Source organism: Vigna unguiculata, chromosome 5 (genome assembly GCF_037176805.1).
Source record: "Vigna unguiculata cultivar grain cowpea cultivar isolate G323 ecotype 2 chromosome 5, ASM3717680v1, whole genome shotgun sequence".
NCBI lineage: Eukaryota > Viridiplantae > Streptophyta > Magnoliopsida > Fabales > Fabaceae > Vigna > Vigna unguiculata.
The window spans coordinates 17596618-17621024 of NC_140796.1; the positions used below are offsets into that span (position 1 = coordinate 17596618).

Consider the following 24407-nt stretch of genomic DNA (forward strand, 5'->3'; position numbering starts at 1 on the left):
AATAAAAAGCATTGACACAAGTGTCAAGGCACCGGTTACGTAATCAATGTCATCCTCCTCTCATAACACCACAGCACACTACATTCACATCAGCTTCCATAAGAGGAAGTCACACCAAGAATCTGATGTGCACGTGGTTTTGGAAAGGGAAACAAAATTGAAGGGTAGTTTCATAAACAGATACAGTATACTCGTATCCTCACACTTTTGAAGGGATAAAATAATTCATCCATCCCCCAAAATCAACTCTCAAATATCTCTTCAATTCATCTAAACCAAACACGCTCTCACGTACCAAATCCACTCTTCCAAATTTATTTAAACAATACAACACCGAACACGGCGTAAATATGCATCACTCTATAAAGAAAACAGAGGATATAACTATAGTTCAAAAAACTCTTTAAAATTTAAACAATAACATAATTAACTTTGACTTGAACAGTAAAATCTTAAATCTTTTACCAACAGAACTCCTTTTCATGGCAAAGTCAGTGAAACCGGCTTTTAAACGTTGGAATAAAATAATCCAAACTGCTCTCACTTTTTGCACAAAGGGTCCTCTCACGTCCCGTTTAGAACTGTAATCAACAATCACCTCATTATCTGCGCGGCAACATCGTTTCTTAACTATTCATGATTTTGGCTGTTCTGCAACACAGTAAAGCTACTCATAGCCACACACAAATCGACAAAGACCCTGATTTTCCTTCCCATGAGGGAAGAAAACAACCATTTTCGCTTTCCAAACACCAAAAGAATTTCAATTCGGCTCACCTGTCGAAATTCAACCCCCAAAAAACATGTTTTCTCAGACAGAAGGATCCAGAAACATGTATATAGATTTAATATAGGACGAAAGGTCACCAACAAAAATCAAATTGCAGAGAATCCGGAACCTATTTCTGCATCCAAAATGTCCCCAAAAACGTAAAAGGTAAGGTAACCAAAAATGGAAGAATTAGATCTCTTCATATCTGATATCTGTCACGGGATTTGATTCTGCCAAAACAGTGAAAACAAATCTGATAGAATAAACGTACCAACTACCAGACACTAAACATTAGTTTAGTTTCCATGCAAAACACTGCACAAACCATTGTACAAAACCACCATGCCCTATTTCCCACTTCACCCCTAATTCAGCTATTCATCACATGATTACTGCTATTACAAGAATAACAACAATTCATATATCAGTCAGCATCAGGGGCAGTGCCATTGTTGGTGGAAGGGTTTTCCTCTGGGGTGCTTGAAACTGATGAAACCACCTCTTTGCAAATTTTTGCAGGGTATTTTATGGCATTGAGTTGAACCTTTCTCAAAGCAGCTTTACCAAGATCAACACCACAAATGTCAGAGAGCCTCACAAGGTAAAGCAACACATCAGAAAGTTCTTCACCAAGATGAACCTTTTCTTCCTCTTTCCAATCTGGAAGACCCTTTGGAACCTCTCCTTTCCACTGAAATATCTCAGACAATTCTCCTACTTCACCCACCTATCAACGGCAAAAACAACATAAAAAAGACTCGATTTTTATGTTAATATTTGCAACATTATCATCAGACTGAAACAACTTATTTTGGGACTGTGTTATTTTGGCAGCTTCAGCTTGTCCTTGAGCATAACATTAAACATGGTTATGTCCCACTTGTGTACTCTTGGTGGGAACAAAAGTTAAAAAGTTAAAGCGAAAATGAAGGCCGAAAAAATTACAAATCTTCTATGGTAACAACGACATGGAATCTGTTTACATTGCAAAGTCGATTTTGACTAGGGTTTGTGACAAGGTGACAAAATCTCAAAAAAGACAATGACAAATACTAATTATGAAAAAGTGATTGCACATTTCAATGGGTAGTGAGTCATTTGATCCAACTCGCCGTGTTCCCTGGCGGTTTACGTGATTCTCGGTCAAAACAAAACGCTTTAATTTGTCTTAATTAGAAACTAATTGCATTTAAAAATATTGACTAAATTTTCATTCACTCTAAATATATATTTTAAAAATGCATCCTATAATCAATTAATATATTACTACTATAAACTACAACAATCTATTTACCTTACACCATCTCTCTCTTTATTTCAATTTCACTAGTTTATGAAGACATGAAACTACATAGAACCTTCTTCTTCTACTATTTAGAGTCAAATGATCAATTTCTCACCGGAGATGTGTATAAACAGTGGCACATAAGAGGTTAAACCAAACACGATTACATAATTAAAAAATGCAAGAGAAACAATTCTATTGAATAAAATACTTTACAATACAAGTAAAAGCAATTAAAAAACCTCTCCCTTTGAGATGAGAAATCTATATTAAATTTTAATTCACACTTGATGTTAAACCTTTTAATACAAATTTAAAATAAAAATGATTTTACTTTAAACAAACTACAAAAACTTAAAATTAGCCTATAGCCTCAACCCTCTTAAAAAAAAGGCCAACTTGCAAGAAATTTTTTTTTTAAGCAAACATTAAGAATCCGCTACAACCCCATTATATATAAAGTATGAGTCAGGTGAGTCGTCTACAAAACCCGAAAAGAAAACGGTCAAAAAATTACAATAACAACAAAGAGATTCTTCTTCTTCTTCTTCTCTATATACCCTTTCCTTCTTTCATGGATCAAAAAGAACCACGTTACCCACATAAAAAAACACGAGTACACGGTACAAACTACACGATAAACCAATAAAGTTCACAAAAGGGTGCAACAGTAAGCCAAAAAAATATCATTTTTGTTCATAGGGTATTGGAAAAGAAGCATACCAGAGCCAAGAGAAGGTTTCTTGGGCTGTGAAAACGGTCCCAGTCTCTCTCCTTGGCAAACTGAGCCATTAACTGCTTGAGCGTGTCGAGGGTCACGGGAGCTTCATCGGCAATCCCAGTCATGATCGAGAGAAGAAAGAGAAGAGAGAAGAGGAGATGAGTGGAGAAAGACAAAGCAGAAGGAACAGAAGAGAAGATTGTGAAATGAGAATAAGAAACATTGCTTCCTGAGAATATATAGAAAATAATAAATAATACTAAATACTTTTGATATTTATTTATTTATAATAATAGTACAAGGAAAGAAGAAAAGTGTGAGAAAAGGAAGGGCAAATGAAGGGGTGCTTGCTGCTGCACAGTCGTTTTCGCACCTTGGAATTGGAAGGCAATGCACGACTTTGATTTGCCTTTGAATTTGTGGAAACATGGAAAGTTATCTATATTTTAATATCTTATTTTAAATCTGTTTAAACATAAAAAATGGTTAATATGACATTTATAATATTTTTTTTTCAAGTTCACATGTTGATATCATTATCACTCGTGACATTTTGGATAAGTTAGCCTCCAAAGTAGTATTCGTGCTAAAAAAACAAATAAGCATACTCTTAAAAAGAATACAACTGTATTGAAAACAAAGTTGTAGAGTTTACACTTGTATGCAACGTAAATCGTAGAATTAATATCTACAACGAAAAAAATATAGTAAAAACAACATTAAACTATGTAAAATCCAATTCATTGTTTTTAAAAAGATTATTAGTGTAATGATTATCTTCTGTGTAGATAAAGGTTAGGAAAGTGAAGTGTCGAGAAAAAAAGATTTTTTTTTATATAAAATAGGTAAACTCAAAGTATTAAGAAGTGTTAAGAGTATATATAATTCTATTATGGTTAGTTACTGTAGTTTGTTATACATCTTCGGTTACACTAGTATAATTAGTTCTAGGCTTGTCTATATTAAGACTTTCTCTCTCTGTATCAATACAATTCAATATCATGCAACGTTTTATTTCTTTCTCTCTCTCATAATCATAACATGGTATCCGGAGCTTGATTTTTTTTCTTCACCATGACTTCCGCAAGCACTACCCAATCTGATATTGCCTCTATGCCTTCTTCTTCGTCCTCCCTCCATTTCTTTCCCTCCACCCTTAGCATCAAGTTAGATGATGAAAATTTTCTAGTTTGGGAGCATCAAATCCTGGCAACCATTTACGGTTTGCATTTTTTCCATTTTCTTGATGCCACTCCAGCTCCACCCAAGTTCTTGACACAAAGTGCAGCAGAATCCTCCATCATCAATCCTGCATATGTTCACCATCAACAACAAGATAACCTCATTGTAGCGTGGCTATTGGGCTCAATGTCTTCTCCTATGTTAACAAAAATGGTAGGTCTTCGTACGTCGACCGCTATTTGGAAAAAATTAACGATATACTTCGCAAGTCAATCCAGAGCGCGTGTGAAAAAGCTAAAGCTTCAACTAAAAGTGTCCAAGAAAGATCGTTCCATATCTACGTACATTCTTGATATCAAGAAGACCGTAGATTCGTTAGCCGCCATCGGATCTCCTCTTTCTGACGCTGTCATATTGAAGCCATCCTTGATGGGTTGTCGGATGATTACAATGGGTTCGTTACATCCATCCTCTCCCGCACAGAACCATACACTGTTGAAGAAATAGAAGCATTGCTTCTTGCGCATGAAGAACGCTTAGAGAAACACAAACAAGCTGATAATGTCTTTCAGGTCCATGCCACCACATCTTATTGACATTCTTCCACTCGTGGCAGGTTTCAAGATCGTGCTGGTCGACAACGATCACGTCCACCATCTTCTGTACGTGGAGGCCGAAGCTTCAAGAACAACTCCTCCCAATCCACACCTTCTTCATCGCATCAAAATTCAAATACGCGTCTTCAATGTCAACTCTGCATGAAATATGGGCACACCGTAGCTTCGTGTTGGCATCGCTTTGATCAAGATTTTCAACCGCCTATTCAATTACATAACTCTCAGGTTTCTCCTTCCAATATTGATAACTATGATCAATTGTCTTCTATCTCTACTATGCCTGAAACTCTTTGGTACCCTAATAGTGGGGCTTCACATCACATAACAAGTGACTCTTCAAACTTCACATCTAAAACCAACTACAATGGATTCCTTCTCATTGTAATGTAAAACACCAGGTCACAAAACAGATTCTACTTCAATGGACAACTTAAAGATGGCATATATGTTTTTCCTACGCTGAAATGCTCACACAAGCCCCAAGTTCATCAAGTCTCGACTGCTTCTTCATCGGTTTTGGACCTATGGCATTCACGCATGGGCCATGCTACTCTTCAAACTATAAAGAGAATTCTACAAAGTTGTAACATTTCTTTTAACACTGACTCTGTTTTCTGCAACTCTTGTGCTATATCTAAGATACATCAGCTACCTTTTACTACATCTCACACAGTCTACACACACCCACTAGAATTAATCTTTGTTGACATTTGGGGTCCAGCACAAGTTTGCTCTGTTAATGGTGATAGGTATTACATTTCCTTTGTTGATGCTTTTTCCAGATTCACGTGGGTTTACATGCTTCATTCAAAATCTCAATCTTTTGACATCTTTATTAATTTCAAAACAATGATTGAAAAACAATTAGGTTTTTCTATAAAAGCCATTCAAACCGATAATGCTCGTGAATTTATACATTTTGATAAGTTCTTAGCTAAGTTTGGCATCATTCATCATTATACTTGTCCTTACTCTCATCCTCAAAATGGGACTGTTGAGAGGAAGCACAGACACATTGTTGAGACTGGTTTGAGTTTCCTTGCACATGCATCTATATCCTTAAAATACTGGGATTTTGCCTTCAAAGCTGCAACTTTGGTTATAAATAATTTACCCACATCTATTCTTCAATATAAAACTCCTCATGAAATCCTTTATCATCATCCACCAAAATATGAATTGTTTCGTGTTTTTGGTTGCACTTGCTTTCCTCTTTTACGTTCATACAATAAACATAAATTTGATTTTAAATCCCATGCATGTTTGTTTCTTGGATATTCTGTAAACAAAAAAGGCTACTTATGTCTTCATCCAAATGGTAAGTTGTATACATCCATGGATGTTATTTTTAACGAAAATGAATTTCCTTATAAATGTGTTCCAAATATGTTTGCACCTCAATCTTCCGCTCCTGTGTTGGGTGGTGATGCTCCTTCATCAACATTGCTTCTTCTTCCCACAACCCCACATCAACCACATACACCTGTTGCTCCATTAGACTCCTTTGTACCATGCATGCCCTTTCCTTCATCTTCTTCGGAACATCCTTCAGTCTCAGAAGATGCAGTATCTCAGACTCAAGACTCTCCTCACTCTATTGCATCCTTGAATTCTAGCGCATCCCAGGCTCCAACATTAACTGATTTTGTGGCTTCCTCCTCAGCACACACTCTTATTAACGTGCATCCAATTCAAACTAGAGCTAAGTCTGGTATCTTTAAACCAAAAGCTTGGGTTTCTACTACCACTGATTTTGTTCCTCTATGTGCACATGATGCGCTTATTGACCCTGCATGGAAATAAGCCATGCAAGTTGAATTTGATGCACTCCTCAAAAACAAGACTTGGACATTGGTTCAACCTCCCCGCGGTGCTCACATCATCACGTCAAAATGGATTTTCAAAAACAAATATAATCCCGATGGTACCCTTGAACGACGCAAAGCATGCTTGGTTGCACGTGGATTCAATCAAATTGAGGGTCTTGACTATTTCGAGACTTTCAGCCCTGTTGTGAAACCAACCACGATTCGTTTAGTGTTATCTCTTGCTCCTCGGCTGGTTAGACTATTCGTCAACTTGACATTAACAACGCTTTTCTCAATGGTGATCTTGACGAACTTGTGTACATGGAACAACCACACAGTTTTTGTTCTCAACCCGGATACGTTTGCAAACTAAACAAAGCTATCTATGGTTTAAAGCAGGCTCCAAGAGCTTGGTATCAAAAGCTAAGTACCACTCTTATTCAGCTTGGCTTTATATTCACTATTTCTGATCCTTCGTTATTTGTCTAACAATCATCTTCTTCCACCATACTTATACTTATTTATGTTGATGACATCCTTGTTACAAGAACGTCTTCTTCTGCCATTCAAAAGCTCATTACCACTATCAACAACACCTTTTCACTCAAAGACCTTGGCAAACTTCATTTCTTCCTTGGTATTGAAGCTCATTGGCAACCAAGTGGCTCTCTTCTCCTTACAAACAAAATATGCAAATCAGATTCTCTGTAAGGCAAGCCTGACTTCCGCAAAACCTCAACCAACACCAATGGCAACCTCTCTTAAGCTCACACCTCATGGCTCTGAAGCATTTTTGGATCCCACGTTATATCGACAAACTGTTGGGGCTCTTCAGTACCTTACTTTCACACGTCCGGATCTCACGTATGCAGTTAACAAGGTTTCTCAGTTTATGCACCAACCACAACTTCCATCATTGGCAAGCGGTCAAACAAATTTTAAGATATGTTGCTGGCACTACTCATTTTGGCATCCGTTTCATATCAAACACGGATCTTACTCTTTGCTGTTTTGCAGATGCTGACTGGGGTTCAGATCCAAGTGATCGAAAGTCGACTTCGGGTTTCTATATATATCTTGGATCGAATCTTGTCACTTGGTCGTCGAAAAAGCAGGCAGTTGTTTCTCGCAGCACCACTGAAGCAGAATTTCGCAGCATTGCTTCTGCAACAACTGAACTCTCTTGGATGGTTTCTCTTCTCAAAGAGCTTTCCCTTTCTCCTTCTGCGCCCACTATATATTCTGATAATCTTGGTGCAGTTTTACTCACAGCCAATCCCATCTTTCATTCCAAAACCAAGCACTTCGCCCTTGATGTTCACTATGTCCGTGATCATGTTCGAAAATAGCATCTTCGTGTTCAATATATTCCACCCCAGCTTCAAGTTACAGATGCTCTTACGAAAACTGTCTCGAGGGATAGTTTTCAAAACTTTCGTGATAAACTTATAGTTTCTTTCTCTCTCTCATAATCATAACAAGAAGCACCCAAACTACATTAAAGACTCTCAATTAAGATTGTCTTGACTCAGGAGGCTATTGTACGTATAGAGCCAAATACGTCCCTATAGCACGAAGGTAGAGAACATTTCAACATAGACGAAAGGATACATATACGTCATTGTTGCAGTACAGAGCCACCTAGGCAAAAGGACAAATCGTGGAATGATTAAAGGAAATACGTATAATTAAGCAAGACATTAAAATGGCCTAATCTTACAAAATCCAAGCCCCATAGTCTAGGCTCATCCAGGTAGTATAAATAGCATTGTTCATGGGGTAAGAAATTGATCTCATTTATTGCAACCACCTACATTTATTGCACTAGCTAACTTGAGCGTAAAAATGTCTTTGCAGGCACCCCCGCCGTCGTGGATTCTACACCTTCATCGAAAGAGAACACCTCAACAAGAAAGAGTTAAGAGAGCTGGCAACTCGAAGGAAAGAGAGGAGAGTGGACCCAAGTGTAGACCTAAGATATCTCGACCTTTGTAAGAAGATTTGTCTCTTATTGGAACATACTGTTCATATAGGAACATTGGCATCCATCGTGGGGTCGAGTTAGATTAAAGTACACATGGTGTGCACTAGGAATATGGTAAGCAATGGACAAGAAGCGTAGGCAGTAGAGACCAACCAGATGGTGATGATGATGGCACTCCAAAAGGAGATAGTAGAGCTTCGAGCTAAGAATGCTAAGATGAAATACAAGCTCAAGAATGGTGATGAAGAAGACCCTCCTCGACCAAGTAAGACTTAGGTTACCTCATCTGCCCTCGGAGGAGAGACCATAGGGGAAAGTACGCAGAAGGCTAACACCCATACTTCTAGAATGATCGATACTTAAGCACTATTGTGACGTCAACGAAAACACTCTTTTGTTGATGGAATTCTGGAAACTCCATTACCACGGAGTTGGAAAACCTTGACGATCGACATATACTATGGCACAACGGATCTTGACAAGCATGTGCATATATACCTCACATAAGTCAGCTTGTATACCACGAAGACGCCATCTTTTGCAAGGTGTTCCCCACTTCCCTCAAAGGAGCAGCACTTAGTTGGTTCACCTAACTCCCCCCTTTTTTTTTAGATTGTTTTGACACCCTTACCACACAGTTCGAGGCCCAGTTTGCAATGTCTAAACCGTATAACCTAACCTCAATGGCTTTGATTAACATATGTTAGGAAACAGGAGAGTCCTTAAGAGCATTCATGGAACGCTTCAGCAAGCTAGCCCTAATATCAGAAATCTTAGCCCTAAAGTTGCATTACCTCAAATGGTGACTGCCTTAAGAGCAAGGCCTTTCGTTGACTGTTTATGCAAGAAAGCAATAGCCAACATGGTTGAGTTAAGAATAAAAGCAGCCAAATACATGCGTATGGAAGAATTAAAGGATTTTAAGAACAAAAATAAAGTCGAGGATAATGCTGTGGAGAAGAAACATGATAAGGAACAACCTTTCAGAGGTCCTCTAAGGTAGGTTTGACCAATGAATCCTTCAAAACCACCAAGGTTTGTCAGGTATACTATGTTGAATGCTCCCAAGTCTCAAATTCTAGAAGAAGCCTTGCATCCTAACCTTATAACCCATCCAAAGAGGGTTAATACTCCCTCCAACGTAGACATTTCGCAACAGTGTCGGTACCACTGTAACTCTAGCCACAATACAAACAAATGTACTACTCTTAGAGATAAGATCGAAGAACTTATCCAGGTCGAACATCTCCGACAATTCATAGCGTACCAAGGTAGATGAAGTCAAGGGGAGCTTAGAAGGTATGAGGAAAGAATAAGAGACTACCGAAGACATGAAAGAGATAACAATCGTAATAGACGTGATCCACCCACAACGGTTGGAAGACAACCACCATAATCCAAATCTCCCCTAAGGGGGACCATTAACACTATTGCAAAAGGATTTGCCAAAGGGGGATCCTTAGCAACAGAAAGAAAGAAGCACCTTAGAGTAGTACAGTTTGTGATTGCAGTCTCTACCTCCATAAAGAAGTACCTTTTAGATGATTACTCACGATACATGTATCTTTACTTACTTCATTATAAGGATGAAGCTTTAGACGCCTTTAATGTTTTTAAGGCTAAAGTAGAGTTATAATGCGAAAAGCAACTTAAGATTTTGTGGGATCAGCTAGAGGTGGATAGTACTATGATAAATATACTATGAGTGGACAAGAACCTGGTCCATTTGCGAAATTTCTTCAAGAACATGGGATTGTTGCCCAATACACTTTGTCTAGATCTCCATATCACAATGGTGTGGCAGATAGAAGAAATCGAACTTTAATGGATATGATGTGAAGCATGAGGAGTCATGCAAAGCTTCCTGAATTCTTGTGAATTGAAGAACTTAAGACGGTGGTGTATATAGTGAATTAAGTTCTAACCAAGGATGTTTTAAGAACACATTTTAAGTTATTTAAAGGTTGGAAACCCAATTTATGACACATATGCCTTTGAAAATGCCTATCTAAAGTGACATTTTATAACCCAAAAGAGAAGAAACTAGAACCTAAGACTATTAGTTGTATTTTATTGGATATGCAAAAAAGTCTAAAGGTTATAATGTTTTATTGTCCATCTCATAACACTAGAATTGTGGAATCAAGGAATGTAAAGTTTCTTATAAATGACTTGATTAGTGGGAGTGATTTAAATCAAAATAATCATAATGAAATACAACCCTCTAAATCAAATGATAGATTGATAGTCATTCATGCTCCTTTGGTTCAAGAGCGTATTAGACAACTACTTATTCGAGTTCCACAAATTGTTGGAGATAGATCAAGTTGTTGAGTAACCAGTTCTTCATCAAGGTAGTAAAGCAACATTAAGAAGACCTAAAAAATATATCAAAGGATCAATCAACAATTTCTAGTGATTATGAAGTTTATTTACAATAATTAGATTACAACATTGGAGCCAAAAATGATCTTGAACCAGAACATATGAAGAATGTTTCATATGCTTCAACTACTAGAAGTCTAATGTAAGGTTTGCTCCAAACTTCACATTTCACAATTGGAGTTTTGGGAAGATATCAGAGTAATCCAGGTGTTAGCCACTAGAAAGCTGCAAATAAGGTAATCATATATCTTCAAAGATTAAAGGATTTCATGCTCATATACAGACAAACTAATAGTTTTGAGGTAATGGGCTACTTCTATTTAGATTTTGTTGGTTGCATTAATACCAGAAAATCAACATCTGGTTATGTTATTTTGCTAACTAGTGAAGCTATATTTTGAAGTAGCAAAAAGCAGATCTTGACTACTACTTCTAGTATCGTATGAAGGTTGAGTTTGTTTCTTATTTTGAGGCTACCTCACATGGTGTATAGTTGAAGAGTTTTATATTTGAGTTTAGAGTTGTGGATTCAATTACTAGGCCATTGAAGTTGTATTGTGATAACTCTATTGCATTATTTATGGCTAAGGATAATAGAAGTGAAAGTCAAATTAAGCACATTGACATTAAATATCTAGCCATAAGAAAACGTGTTAAGTGGTCATTGAGCATATTAGCAATGAGTTGATGATTGTCGATCCTTTGACTAAAGGCTTGCCATTCAAGAATTTTAAGGATCATTTAGTGCAAATGAAAATTGGTTCCATGTTGTGACAATCATTATTTTTACTTTGATAAAACTCTTATTCAGTTTTTCTCATTTTGTTGTGCACATATTTATTTATTTTGAGAAATTTCGTTTGATCTAAAATAAACATATGGTTTATTCATTATAGTTAAGAGTCTTTGATGAGAGATTTGATATATTGTGATACATGGGAGATAATACTCACTTTTGGATTACTTGTCACCATGACTCTTGTATTTAGTTTCTTGTATTAATTGTAATGGCATAAATGGACCACATGGAAGAATGTTGGAAATTTTCCAAATATGTGATATGTGAGATAATATGAGATGTTCACATAGTCAATTATTTCCATAGATGTGGTCCATTTGTCAATCAATTTATAATTGTTGCATAAGTTTTTATACTGTAATCCCATATAATTGACAATAATTTATTATAACAACTACTCATGATAATGGCAATGAATGAATGTTAGTCTTTAATACTTTTTTTCATTAGTTTTACATATATAGAAGGTGCCTTATTTATATATGATTCTCATGGAGGAGATGAAATTGACACTATTCCTATTTCTAAACAATAAACAAGAAATAGCGAATTATAATTTTTATTTGTATATTGAATTTATTATATTTAGCATATTCAATTTAGATAATATTTATTAATAAAATTTTTATTGAAGTGTGATTTAAACAAATTACAACAACATCATATATTTTTTAAATATAAAATAAATTGTCGTATCGAAAATATGTCGTATCCTATCCTATATTTTTTAAGATGATTTAAAACAAATTATAATAATATCATATATTTTTAAACTTTAAATAATATTTATTAATACAATTTTTATTTGAGGTATGATTTAAAACAAATTATAATAACATCATATGCTTTTTTTTTTCATTGTATTAGATTTTTTTTTATAGATTACTACTATTATAAATTTATAAAGTAATTTTAAATCAAATAAATAATTTAGTTATTGATAAAAAAATTATTAATCAATAATTTTAAATTTTGAAAAATTTAATAAAAATTAAAAGAGTTATTTAAATATTGTTTACAGTTTTTTAAAACTTCGATAAGTTTTAAATAATAATAAATATAATATATATTATAGTGGTTTTTAGTTATAAATACATGACAATAAAATTAAAATTAATTTTATTTCTATTTGAAGTCATACGAAGACACTAAATAAAAATTAAAAAAAGAAATGTAATTTATGAAGATTTTTAAGTAGTAATAATTTTTTTTCTAACAAAGTTATCCACTTCTAAAATGCGTTTGTACAAAATGTTTTAATACCTATTAATGTAAGAGATTATTTTAATTATATGAAATTTTTTAATAATAACTTTTAACGGTTAGAATCTACTATTTTAAGTACCATAAATATAATGTTTTGTTCAATTGTCATTACTTCGTGACTTCTTTTTCTACTATTTACGACTTGCACTTTTTCGCATACTTTCACCATATTTTTAATTTACAAATATTAAATATTATTTATGTGTATTAACCATATAACACAATGGTATCACAGTAAGAGTTAAAACATGATTTTATATATATGAAAGGTAATACGTGAGGGCACCTAATTCAAAAATGTTAATATTATTAATTATTAATAAAAGGAACTTTTAACATGTGTACACATAGGGTAATTTCACCATAAAATGTTTCTTTATTGGCAAATCTTTTTCAAATTCCAGTATTTTCAAATCTACTGTTTTCTGAATTAACTAATAATAAATTTTTGAATTTGAGTTATATATTTTCAAATTAATAACAAAAAATCATCGTCGCAACACAGTGATATGAGTGAGTTTGCTCAAGATGGTGGAAGAGTTGGGTTATTAGAGCATATGTAGACAAATTCAACTACCAATTGTTTTAATTAATCATTGAACTCATCATAATATTTAGGGTTTAATGTGTCTGCCATTATAATGATTATGATTTGAGTGTGTCTGCTAACATTCCAATTTGCATAGATTGAATTCTAAAAGATATCAGTCTTATCATAATGGTGTCCTTCTTTTCCTTTTTTTTCCCATTCTCTCACAAAAATTAAAGGGTTTAACTAAAAAATAAAAAATTAACAATGAAATTAAACAAATTAACTACACTAAAAAGTAAGACGTGACCTTAATCAACATTACAATTCTTACACTGTAACAATATCTACGGATGTGATCTGTTCATGTGTTGCAAACTTGTTGACATGATAAGAAAAATAAAAATAATAAAAAGGTATTGACAAAAATATTTTGCCAATAATTTTGGAATTAAAATAATATATTATTTAAAGTGAATACTATTTTAATGTTTAACATTTATGTCAAATTATTTAAGTTTATTTTTGCCACATTGCAAGGTAATCTAGATCATTTTCTCTTCTTTTTATTATATAAGAATTGCACATCTTAACTTTATATGAACAATATTAATCTTAAAAAGAAAGGCATTTTTGATGAAAAATTGAAGACTGAAACTTTCAATTCCTATTAAGATTTCTCCTAAAAAAAGTCAAATAAATATATAAAAAGAAAAATTTACAGTGGCAGAAATTTCACATACAAAAAATAATGATTTTTTTTTCAAAAGAGCACTGTTTGCTCCTTTTTTGACATGCATGGCACATTGTTCCTTAAATTTACATGGATAGCATTGTTTTTAGTTTTAGTTGGGAATTCGGTCCTTCAGGGGCCAAATTCCAACCTTTAATGTTTGATTTTCTTTTTTCAATCCAAATCAAAATTTGATTTCAGGGATCCGAATTCTGAACTTGGTTTTTTATTTTTTTTATTTTTTTAAATAAATTAGAAATAATATTTTTTAAACTTTTTAATAAAATAGATATAAGAGTTATTTTTTGTTTTGTTTTTTGAAAAATGTTACATTAAAGGTTAAATATATTTTTTTAAAATAGATCTAGTATTGTGTTTTTAGTTATTTTAGGTATTATTTGAAAGATTTTTTTTTTTGAATTTGTTGATTTAAAAATAGATTTTGTATTGTGTAGTAAGTTTTTTTATGTGTAATTTAAAAATATAAACGTCAATTTAATTTTTTTTTATAATTTGTGTAGTATTAATTATTTTTAATAGATGTTTATTAATATTAAATTACAGTTATCTTTTAATTTTTGATAATTTTTAAAAATTGTATATTATAAACTTTGAAAATTTGTAAAAAATATTTTAAAAATGATGAAAATAAGTAAAATAATTTGAAAGCATTTCATTATTGTATTTTAAATAATTTTGTTATTTGTTTTTGGTTTATGTAAAATAAGTAACAATAAAAGATAATAAGAAAAGATGTACCATTGAATTGAATCAAGTACAAATTTATTGAACACAATTAAAAGTACAACATAAACTAAGTGGTTTGATGTGGATCATCTACGTGTAGGGTTATTAGGACAATGATTTCTTGTGTGTCCTTCAATTCTACAATAGGAACACTTTTTTGATTGTTTTCCTTCTTTAATGTCCATCTCAGTCCTAATTCTACTTGATTTAGGACGACCCCTCTCGCTCCTTTTTGTGGCAGGATGAGGCCAAACTTGTGGTCCTTGGTATGGTGGCCAATATTCTTCATGTCTTAACTCACAAAATAAATTGTCATATACTTTCATGATGACATCCAGCCTATATTGGGGACTTATGTACATGTTGAAGTCGTGATGTGCATGCTTGCAAGCTGCAATAACATGTGAACATGGTAGATGTATTTTTTGAAACTTTCCACAATTGCACCACCTTTCATCTAATCTGACTACAAATTTTTCTGCAGGACGTACTTCTCTAGGATTGACCATCTCCTCTACTCTGAATCTTGTGGTATTTCTATCAAATTCAAGGACGTGGTGCGTGTTTGACTTGGAGTCCACATCTTGTAGGAAGTTAGTCGCATATTCAGAGTACACATGACCAGCACTGACCATTGTAGTTATTTGCCTACCTCTTTTTGTGAAGTATGTGTTGCACCTAGTGTACGTGGCCAATACTATGGATGAAATTGGTAAATTCCTTGTCTTCTTCAGGACATAATTTATTGCTTTAGCCAGATTCATTGTTACGTGACCCCACCTTCTTCCTTGATCATATGCAAGACACTGCTGCTCCCTTGGAATTTGGTCTACCCAAGCTGCTGCTTCTGGGTTGTCTTCTTTAATGATGTTGTAGTAGTAGTTACAACGTGGCTCCGTCAATGCGTACGCTACAAATATAATTATAAGAAGAATTTATTTTCTAATATTAGGTGTGAAAAATTAACAGCCAAAAAATGAAAAAGACAAATTTACATGTAATAACTTACCTATGTTGACGAGGTCCTTTTTCAGAGTTGTATTCTTGAATCTTCTTGTAAAATTTTATGCAATGTGTCGAATACAAAACACCTGCATGCAGTTCCTTTCAGTCCAGCCACTATTGGGTCTGTTGAATGTTGCACTGATTGAATTTTGGCGGTCTGACATTAAGCATAAATTTTGTTGAGGCGTAACGTGTGTCCTTAGGTTTTTAAGGAAAAAAAAAACCAAGCTTCGGCGGTTTCACCCTCTACTATAGCAAATGCAATGGGAAAAATGTTATTTCTCCCATCTTGTGCAACAACTACTAGAAGGGTGCTCTTATACCTTCCGTAAAGGAAGGTTCCGTCCACTTGCACTATTGATTTGCAAAATGGGAAGCCATCAATGCATGGTTTGAATGTCCAGAACACTCTTCGAAAGTGTTGTTGGTTTTCTAGGACCTCTTCGCCATTTGTAATTGGACTGGTTTTCAACTTGTATACAAACCCAAGCAAATAAGTTTGAATGGCTTATAGTAGGCACGACAATCGGTTGTAAGACTGTTCCCAGTTTCCTTACACATCTTCAATTGCTTGTTGTTTCGCCAACCATGCCTTTTTGTAGGTTGTGTTATATCCTATAGAGGTCTGGATGGAAGAAATTATTGTTGCAATTGGTGTGGATGAGTCTGACTCCACCATTTGTCTTACATGTTGAGATATTATTCTTGAGCCCAAGTGCCCGTAGTCTTGCGTTATGAGTTGTGTGGCACATGTATGCACACCTTCAACGTTTCTAATTTCCTACACTTGGTCCCTTGTACGTAATATTGCTTGACATTTTCAAGGACACATGTGTTGCACACATTGCACCCTCAACCTTGTTGTGTTTGAGTGTGTGGTTTTGTAGGTGCAATGGTTTGTTATGTGGTACCTATTTAAAGCATCTAGAAGTTGTTTCTTTGTTTGGAACCTCATTCCTTGGGTCAGTGTACCAACATCGTGCTCAAAGTTGTCATGCAACATTGTGTTGTGGTCATATGCATTTGGGAATTCCTGGTGTGGGGTCTGGTTGTATTCTTCATATAATTCGAAGTGTTGTGGTGGGTTATAAGGGACATGTGTCTGAGGGTGAAGGTGTTGTTGTTGTATGGGGTGGACATCTATGGTTTCGTCATGGTCATCATGTTGATCAAAAAGTATATTGTCCTCATCTTCGCTAAACGCATCTAAGGATGCTGTAGGTAGACCTAGGTTTTCAACTTCTACGATAACTGGAGGAGAGAACCTTTGGGTATTGTGATGTGTGGGAGTTCGAAAAATATTTGAGGTAGACGGACCGGTTAGTAGTTCGGTATATGATTGTATATCATTTTCCCAATCCCCTAGGTAGGTAGTGTTAAGGTCAAATAGTTCTTGTTGCGGTTCAGTGTTTGGATGTGGATGATGCGCATCAAAATGTGTTAAAGAAATATTTTCAGAAGGTCTCGTACCTGAGTTGTAGGTGGCGCAAAGTTCAATAGATGTAACAGTTGGGGTGGCCTGTATTGTAAGACCTGTGGAATTTAATTAATAAAATAAATGTTTAATTAATAAATGCGGGTGGGGAAATCATTTATGACATTAATTTATGATGAGTATGACATGGAAAAGTATTAGCTTAAATGGTTGAGAGTACTTGGTTTGTGTGAGAGGACTTGTGTTCAAGTCCTATGTATGTCAATTTTGAGTCATTTTTGGTAATATTTTAATATATGTTAATCTTGCTAGGAAATAATATGATAATTGGATTATAATGGTTAGCATGAAACATGAATTGGCATGATGGTTTGGCATTGCATAGTTGTGGGTTCAACTTTGGGAGAAACCCAATTTAAACACTCTTTTTGCTATTTTTGGCTTTGGCATGAAGGTGAAGGGTTAACGTAAACCCTAGAGAAGATTGCAGTCAAGGGGGGGGGGGCTGAGAAACGGATCATAAAGGGTCCATGAATGACAATAAACATCACCATTAAGCCTTAAATTCGTTTTGTGTTATTACCTAGTTTTTAAGACACCTTTAAAAGGCCAAAGTGAGGTAAGGAGAAGGGTTTTGGCAAGTTGTATGTGCACTTAGAAAACAGAGCACGAGAATTGGAGTGTGGTCAGGCTTGAGTGTAGAATTGTGACTGATTGGAGGAAGAACTAAGAGGACTTTGGGTGAGCGAAGAGGAACTTTAGTGGATTTCTCAAACTTTTAACAAGGAAACTAGGTTAGGGGAGTTTCGCGTTAAGTTGTGTAATTAGTATGATTGTTTGATGTTTAATTATGTTGTACATGAGTATATTACTATTTACGTCATTTTTTCTGGGTTTCTGGGATTTTTCCAGAAACTGCCTGGCGAGGGATGAAGACCCGCCAGGCGACTCATCTCTGTTAAGCCAATTCCTGGTCTTTGGGTAAGAACCACCTGGCGGCAAGGTCCCGGCCGCCAGGCGCTACGAGGCTAAAACAGCGTTCTGGGTTCTATCTGATGCACTGCCTGGCGAAGATGAATAACTGCCAGGCGACGTGAGTCTATTCGAGTCATTTTTGGTATTTTGGGGTCACTGGGGTGATTCTAATCGGATGAAAATACTATTCCAGTTGTTGTGTGTGAATTGAGGTAATGTCTTGTTGAAATTATGCGTGATCGAAAGGGGTAATTTATATGAAATTGCATGAACGTGAGTTAGGGTTTACGAGTTTGGGATAAAAGGTTGGAATTATTGGCATTGTGAATCAGGTTGCATGTTACGTGTGATATTGTACTAAGAATTGTCTGAGGTGCGAGAATTGATGAACTTGTTAAATGAAGGTAAGGACAAGTTTGGGTTTCTGGGTGCAACAATGCTGGGGATTTCCTAAAACTGTTATGCGCCGCTTGGCGGTACCAAGACTGCCACCAGGCGCTATACCAGAAAATCGGGTTTTAGATTTAGTGAAGAGGGAAGTTGGGATGTTTACCTATTTCACATGGAGTAGAAGTGTTAGGAGTTGGGAAGATTGTAACAGACGTATGACTGTGGAAATGTGGTAGCAATATTATGGAGGTTAAGGGTGATAGATAGGAGTGGAGTGACCTTGAGGTAATGTTGAAAAGGAAAGAATGATGGAGACGAACTATAAGAATTTGGATGAGAACAGTGGCCGTGAGATTAATAGTGGAACCTCTGACTTTAAGTGGGTTTGAATGAGCAAATAGAATGGATGTCTTGAACCTATTTGAGAAGATACTTACTCTTATAAAAAGGAGATGGGAACGAGGTGTGGGGTGGCATAACGTTATTAGACTTATGGTAAATATATAGTTGCTATGATCATCAAATTGCAATCACCAAAGAGAGGTAAGCCTACCCGTAATTTGCTAGCTAATCAATAAGTAGATAAGGGACTGTAGAATCTGAGGAAAACCAGCAGTGTGCAGATACTGATACCTCGCCTGGCAACGAGCTAAGTTCCGCCAAGCGGAAGCGTGTTGACAGAGAGGTACGTATTCTGGGGCGCCTAGCGGTAAGGGCCTTCCCGTCAGGCGGTTACGACGGTAATATTGAATCAGAGGCGCTGAGGCGCCTGGCGGTACGCGACACACGCCAGGCGGTCTGTGAGCTGGCAGCGCCTGGCGGTACGTGTCCACCGCCAAGCGAATTGTACTGCTGCAATTTGGAATTGTGATTTGACATACGTGATCTACAAGGCGTCTAGTGGAGCTTTAGAGGTGGGATTGTTGGTGTTCCTTGAGTTGTGGCTCGGAACGTATCCCTTGAGTTGTGGCTCGGGATAAGGATTAAGCACGTGATATTCCTTGAGTTGTGGCTCAGAATAGCATCTCTTGAGTTGTGGTTCGTGATGACGGATGAACACGAGGAACCCTTGAGTTGTGGCTCGGGTTGGCGAGTGTTGCCGGTGTGAATGTGCTGGTTGTGACCAGTACGGATGGGTCCAAATAGATTGCCCTCCTTAGTGGTTGGCTGACGAGTTTGGTAGTCTTGGGACGTTGCGAATTATGTTCGCATGTAGGAACTACACCTGGCGTTACAGTGTGTGATTCGTAGCAATGGTACTTGCACGTGTTTTATCGGTTGTGGTCGATAGGTATGGCAGCAAGTCATGTTGAAGTATTCACTAGACGATGTAGAACACGAATAATCTGATTGGGATCAGGTGGTATGAATTAAAAGATGTAAACAATGTGGGATGTTTAAGTATTCTTAGTGATATGTGTATATGTATATGTATATGTATAATTATATATGTTTTATCTGTTAAGCTCACCCTATCTGCGTATGTTTGGCGATGATCGTGTACGCGGTACACGAGAGCAGATGTTGTTGATGCAGATGGCTCAGGTGATACTTAGCAGCGGAGAGGGGATAGACTGGGGAAAGACTGGTGTTTATTTTCAGTTGATTTTTGAAATATGATGTAAACCCTTACGGGATTTTTATGAAATATATGTTTAGTGATTTTGGACTTGAACTCTTGATGACTAATTAATAAATTTTGAATTTTCCCGCGTTTTGGGAAAACGAGGTATTATTAACTGCCGCGTATTTTAAATTATTGCTTTTATTTATTTATAAATTTGTAATATCCTGACGGGATGTTACATGTATCATGTCGAAAGCGTCATCCATGTCGTCGTCATCTTGGATCTGAGTGGTAGTGTATGTCACATGTTGACCACAAACTTTAGTCGGAAATTTAAAGTGAATAAGTGGAACTCCATCCCTTGAATCTCTATTTGCCTTGTTCATTATTATGCGAATAAGTTTGGACAAGCCGAAACCTCTATGGATGCGGATCATGATTGTTTTTGCAGATGCAAAGTAGACACCAATTTGAGCGTCACTGGCGATTTCTCCATCATCGTATATACAAACAAACATTGACCCTTCCATTTGAGGTTGTGGTTGAACCTAACTTTCGATGATTTTTCAGAGTGAAAAGAAATTGCAAGATTAAGATTGAGTTTAGAAAGTGATGGTAGTCTTTTATACCAAAATTAAAGTTATCATGTCACTTTCTATTATGTGAACATGTGATTTGAACGATAGTTAATGTTATCATGTGAGTGGCACGAGCTTTTATGTACTCATGTTATTGACACTTTTTCTTATGTACCCATGTGAGTGGCACAAATTATTATGCAGCCATGTGACTGACATAAATTATTATGCAGCCATGTGACTGGCACGACCTCTAATGTTAGCATGTGACTTGACTACATTTTATAAGAGATTAACATTTGACCACCTCCATTTTGTAAGTTCAAATTCATTGAAATTAAAAGTTGCATAAACATTTGATTAAAAAGAACGTCATAAATAAAAATACATACTTTAAATAAGAAAATATAAACCTCAATCTAAGTTGAGGGACATGTTGAGTTTATTAGAAAAATCAAAATAAACTTTGTCAAAGATTGCGTTGTTATACCTTGTTGTAATAAATGCCATTATCTCAGTGTGGGTTATAGCAATGGCAATTTTTGTTTGTTTATGTTAATGGTTTAGATTCAAAGTAGAGTAATCGAACGCACAAGATTTAGATCCACTTTGCTAAACAACCTTGGATTTTTTCATAGTGGTTTGTGATGTGATTTTCCCTATGTGTTGCAGCTTTAATTATTTAGCATGTGATATGCCAGGTTAAAAATAAAAGCATTGCACCTGATGAGTGGTAGGCTTTAGTCAATGTCATCACGTGATACCAACATCACAGGCACAATTGATATACACATTGCACGATGAATGCCAATCAGGCTTTATCCCACTTTACTTTGTCACGTGAACCCACTTTAATGCAAGGTTCAAGATTTTTTTTTGACTATCAAGTAACTAATCCGCCTATAAATTATTAGGTCGTTCAGTTCACAACCATAGCTGCTTATTACCAAAACAAGGATGGTGATCCATCACGAGAATAACATTCACAATAGTTTTCTTGTTGCTGTTAACTACGAAGGTCGTATTAATTGTGCTTTTTATGTATCGACTACTATGAATTTACAGATGCTGAAAGAAGAAATTGCAAGCTATCGTTGTTGCAGTTAGGGAAGAAGAGTCAAAGATGTATGGTTTCACAAGCCCGTGTTAGGACGTTGGGACCAATATGAAACAATTAAGCTCCTCACGAATGATGATGTTCGTGACATGGTTGCCTTCTTCCTTCCACTCCCACATGATCTCCCAATAAAGCTTTTAGTGACCTTACATCCTCCTGAAGTTGACAACTTGGATGCAACAAACTCAGCTGCAGGCAATAATGTCGATGACTAAAGCTTAGTTCTTTATGTGTTTAAGGAAGTTTGAATAGTGTGTTTAGTAATCTTTATGATAAGTACTTAATTTTCATTAATGACTTTAGTGTGTGTGCAATGTAATAAAGTATTTGTGTTTACGAAAATGATATTCGAACAAATTTTTTGACTTGTTTTTGACAATACAGACGTGGCAAGGCAATTTTAAATTTTTAATGGGAAATGCTTTAAAGAAAAGAACAGTTGCACGTGCAACCCTCTGTGTGGGTTAGTGGAGACATAGACCATATTTAATTTGTTTTTTAAATATGCACGTCCAGTCCAGAATTTACAACACTACTCCCCACATAATAATTATGTATTCCCCACTTACGGATGAGTTGAGGATTTTGACAAATTTGAAGCACCATAAGCACGTTTCATGGTGGATATTCAATGTTTAGGTTAGGGAAATTATATGAAGGAAAATGTGTATCAGTGACTACATTGTGTGATCACAAAATGATATTTTAATTTTTTTAACCACCTACAAGTGCAATTCATAATTTGCAACACGGCTCCCCACATATTAATGTTTGACTCCCCACTTACAGATGACTTGAGGATTTTGACAATTGTCTAGTAAGACAAGCACCAACGTCAGATAACGAAAATTGTATGATGGAAAATTGTTTAAGAGACTGAATTGTTTGATCACAATACCATATTTAAATTTTTTAAATATGCATGTACAATCTAGAATTTACAACAGTACTTCCCACATTTTAATTCTTTACTTCCCACTTACGGATGAGTTGAGGATTTTGACAATTTTGAAGCACCAGAAACACGTTTGATGGTGGATATTTAGTGTTTAGGATATGAAAATTGTATGAAGGAAAATGTGTGTCAATCCCTGCATTGTGTGATGACAATACGATATTTGAATTTTTTAAAAAGATGTAGTTCAGAATCTACAATACTACTCCCCACATATTAATGCTTGACTCTCCATGTATGGATGAGTTGAGAATTCTGACAATTGTTAAGTAGGACAAGAACCCCTGTCAGTGAATGAAAATTCTAGGATGGAAAATTTATGTAACTGACTGAATTGTGTGATCGTAATACCATTTTTATTTATTTTTAAAAATTTGCAACCTTAGAACATAATTTCCAACTTTAGTCCCCACATATTAATGGTTGACTCCCCACTTATGGATGACTTGCGGATTTTGATAATTTTAAAGAGCCACAAAGACCCACGATGGTCAATATTCAGTGTTTTGGTCATGGAATTTTGAAGATATAAAATTTGAGTAATTGACTGCAATGCGTGATCACAATTCGATTATTGACTTTTTTAAAAATCTGCAACCTCGGAACATAATTTTCAACTTCACTCTCCACATATTAATGGTTGACTCCCCACTTACGGATGACTTGCGGATTTTGATAATTTGAAAGAGCCCCAAACACCCACAATGGTGAATATTCCGTGTTTATGTTAATGGACATTGTATGATGCAATATTTGTGTAACTGACTGCATTCTGTTATCATTCTCCAACCCTTGTAATCCATCCTAGCACTGAAAAATGTAACCTTTGGGTTAAATAAATGCAATGTTTCAACCTTTATGTTCAATGTCATCCAAATCAAACTTTTGCATGTTCAAATTTTGGGTCCTCTATTCAAAAAAATTAAACAGACCAAAATACTTATCCCATCATTAAGACCACAAATAAAATTGTCAAAGACATTCACTTTACTTCATTCTCCATCCTTTTTTACACCTGAGGAACTATTGTCTGGTTAATTTATCTTCACATGAATAAAATTTATTGGTATTCACGAATTTTTTTATCTTTGAGCCCGAATTCTAAAAAGGTGTGTGCACCGTGTAGTCACCTTCATACAAGCTTTAGTCGCCATCATGTTGTGCAAATAACATGTAAGATTAAGTCTGAAAAGGTCTTCGCACATGACAGATTGTCAAATTCACATTAATGACCATTGGCATGACAATGCACCAACCTCAATCTAAGGGATGTCTTTCCTTTTGAGTAATCCAACGGCTAAGTTTTCCCTCATGAAGTCTTCCATTGTCTATAAATGTTTAATGTTATTGTTTTCAATTCTTGCTATCGATAGAAACCTACAAAGAGTGAACAAAAATGTTGCTATGGAGACAACAAGAGCATATGGCTGCATACATTTCTTCTCGGGTATGTCAACTTTATTTCTTATTAACACACCTAAGTTTTTATGTAATCACATATTTTACTTCTTTGTTTAGGACACGGAAGGGAGCATTGTGTCGTCTTACTGTCACTCC

At 35.5% G+C, this 24407-nt stretch overlaps 1 protein-coding gene and 1 pseudogene across 1 annotated transcript; both read right to left on the reverse strand.

The window, feature by feature from the left end:
* Positions 1 to 953: 953 nt before the first annotated feature.
* LOC114183163 (uncharacterized) lies at positions 954 to 3018 on the reverse strand. Its single transcript, XM_028070076.2, has 2 exons — positions 2781 to 3018; positions 954 to 1499 (listed from the first exon to the last, which is right to left on the reverse strand). The coding sequence occupies exons 1-2, from the start codon at positions 2901 to 2903 to the stop codon at positions 1197 to 1199; spliced, it is 426 nt and encodes a 141-aa protein (XP_027925877.1). The 5' UTR covers positions 2904 to 3018; the 3' UTR covers positions 954 to 1196.
* Positions 3019 to 14914: 11896 nt separating this feature from the next.
* Positions 14915 to 20730, reverse strand: LOC146886165 (uncharacterized; annotated as a pseudogene).
* Between the last annotated feature and the right edge of the window lie 3677 nt (positions 20731 to 24407).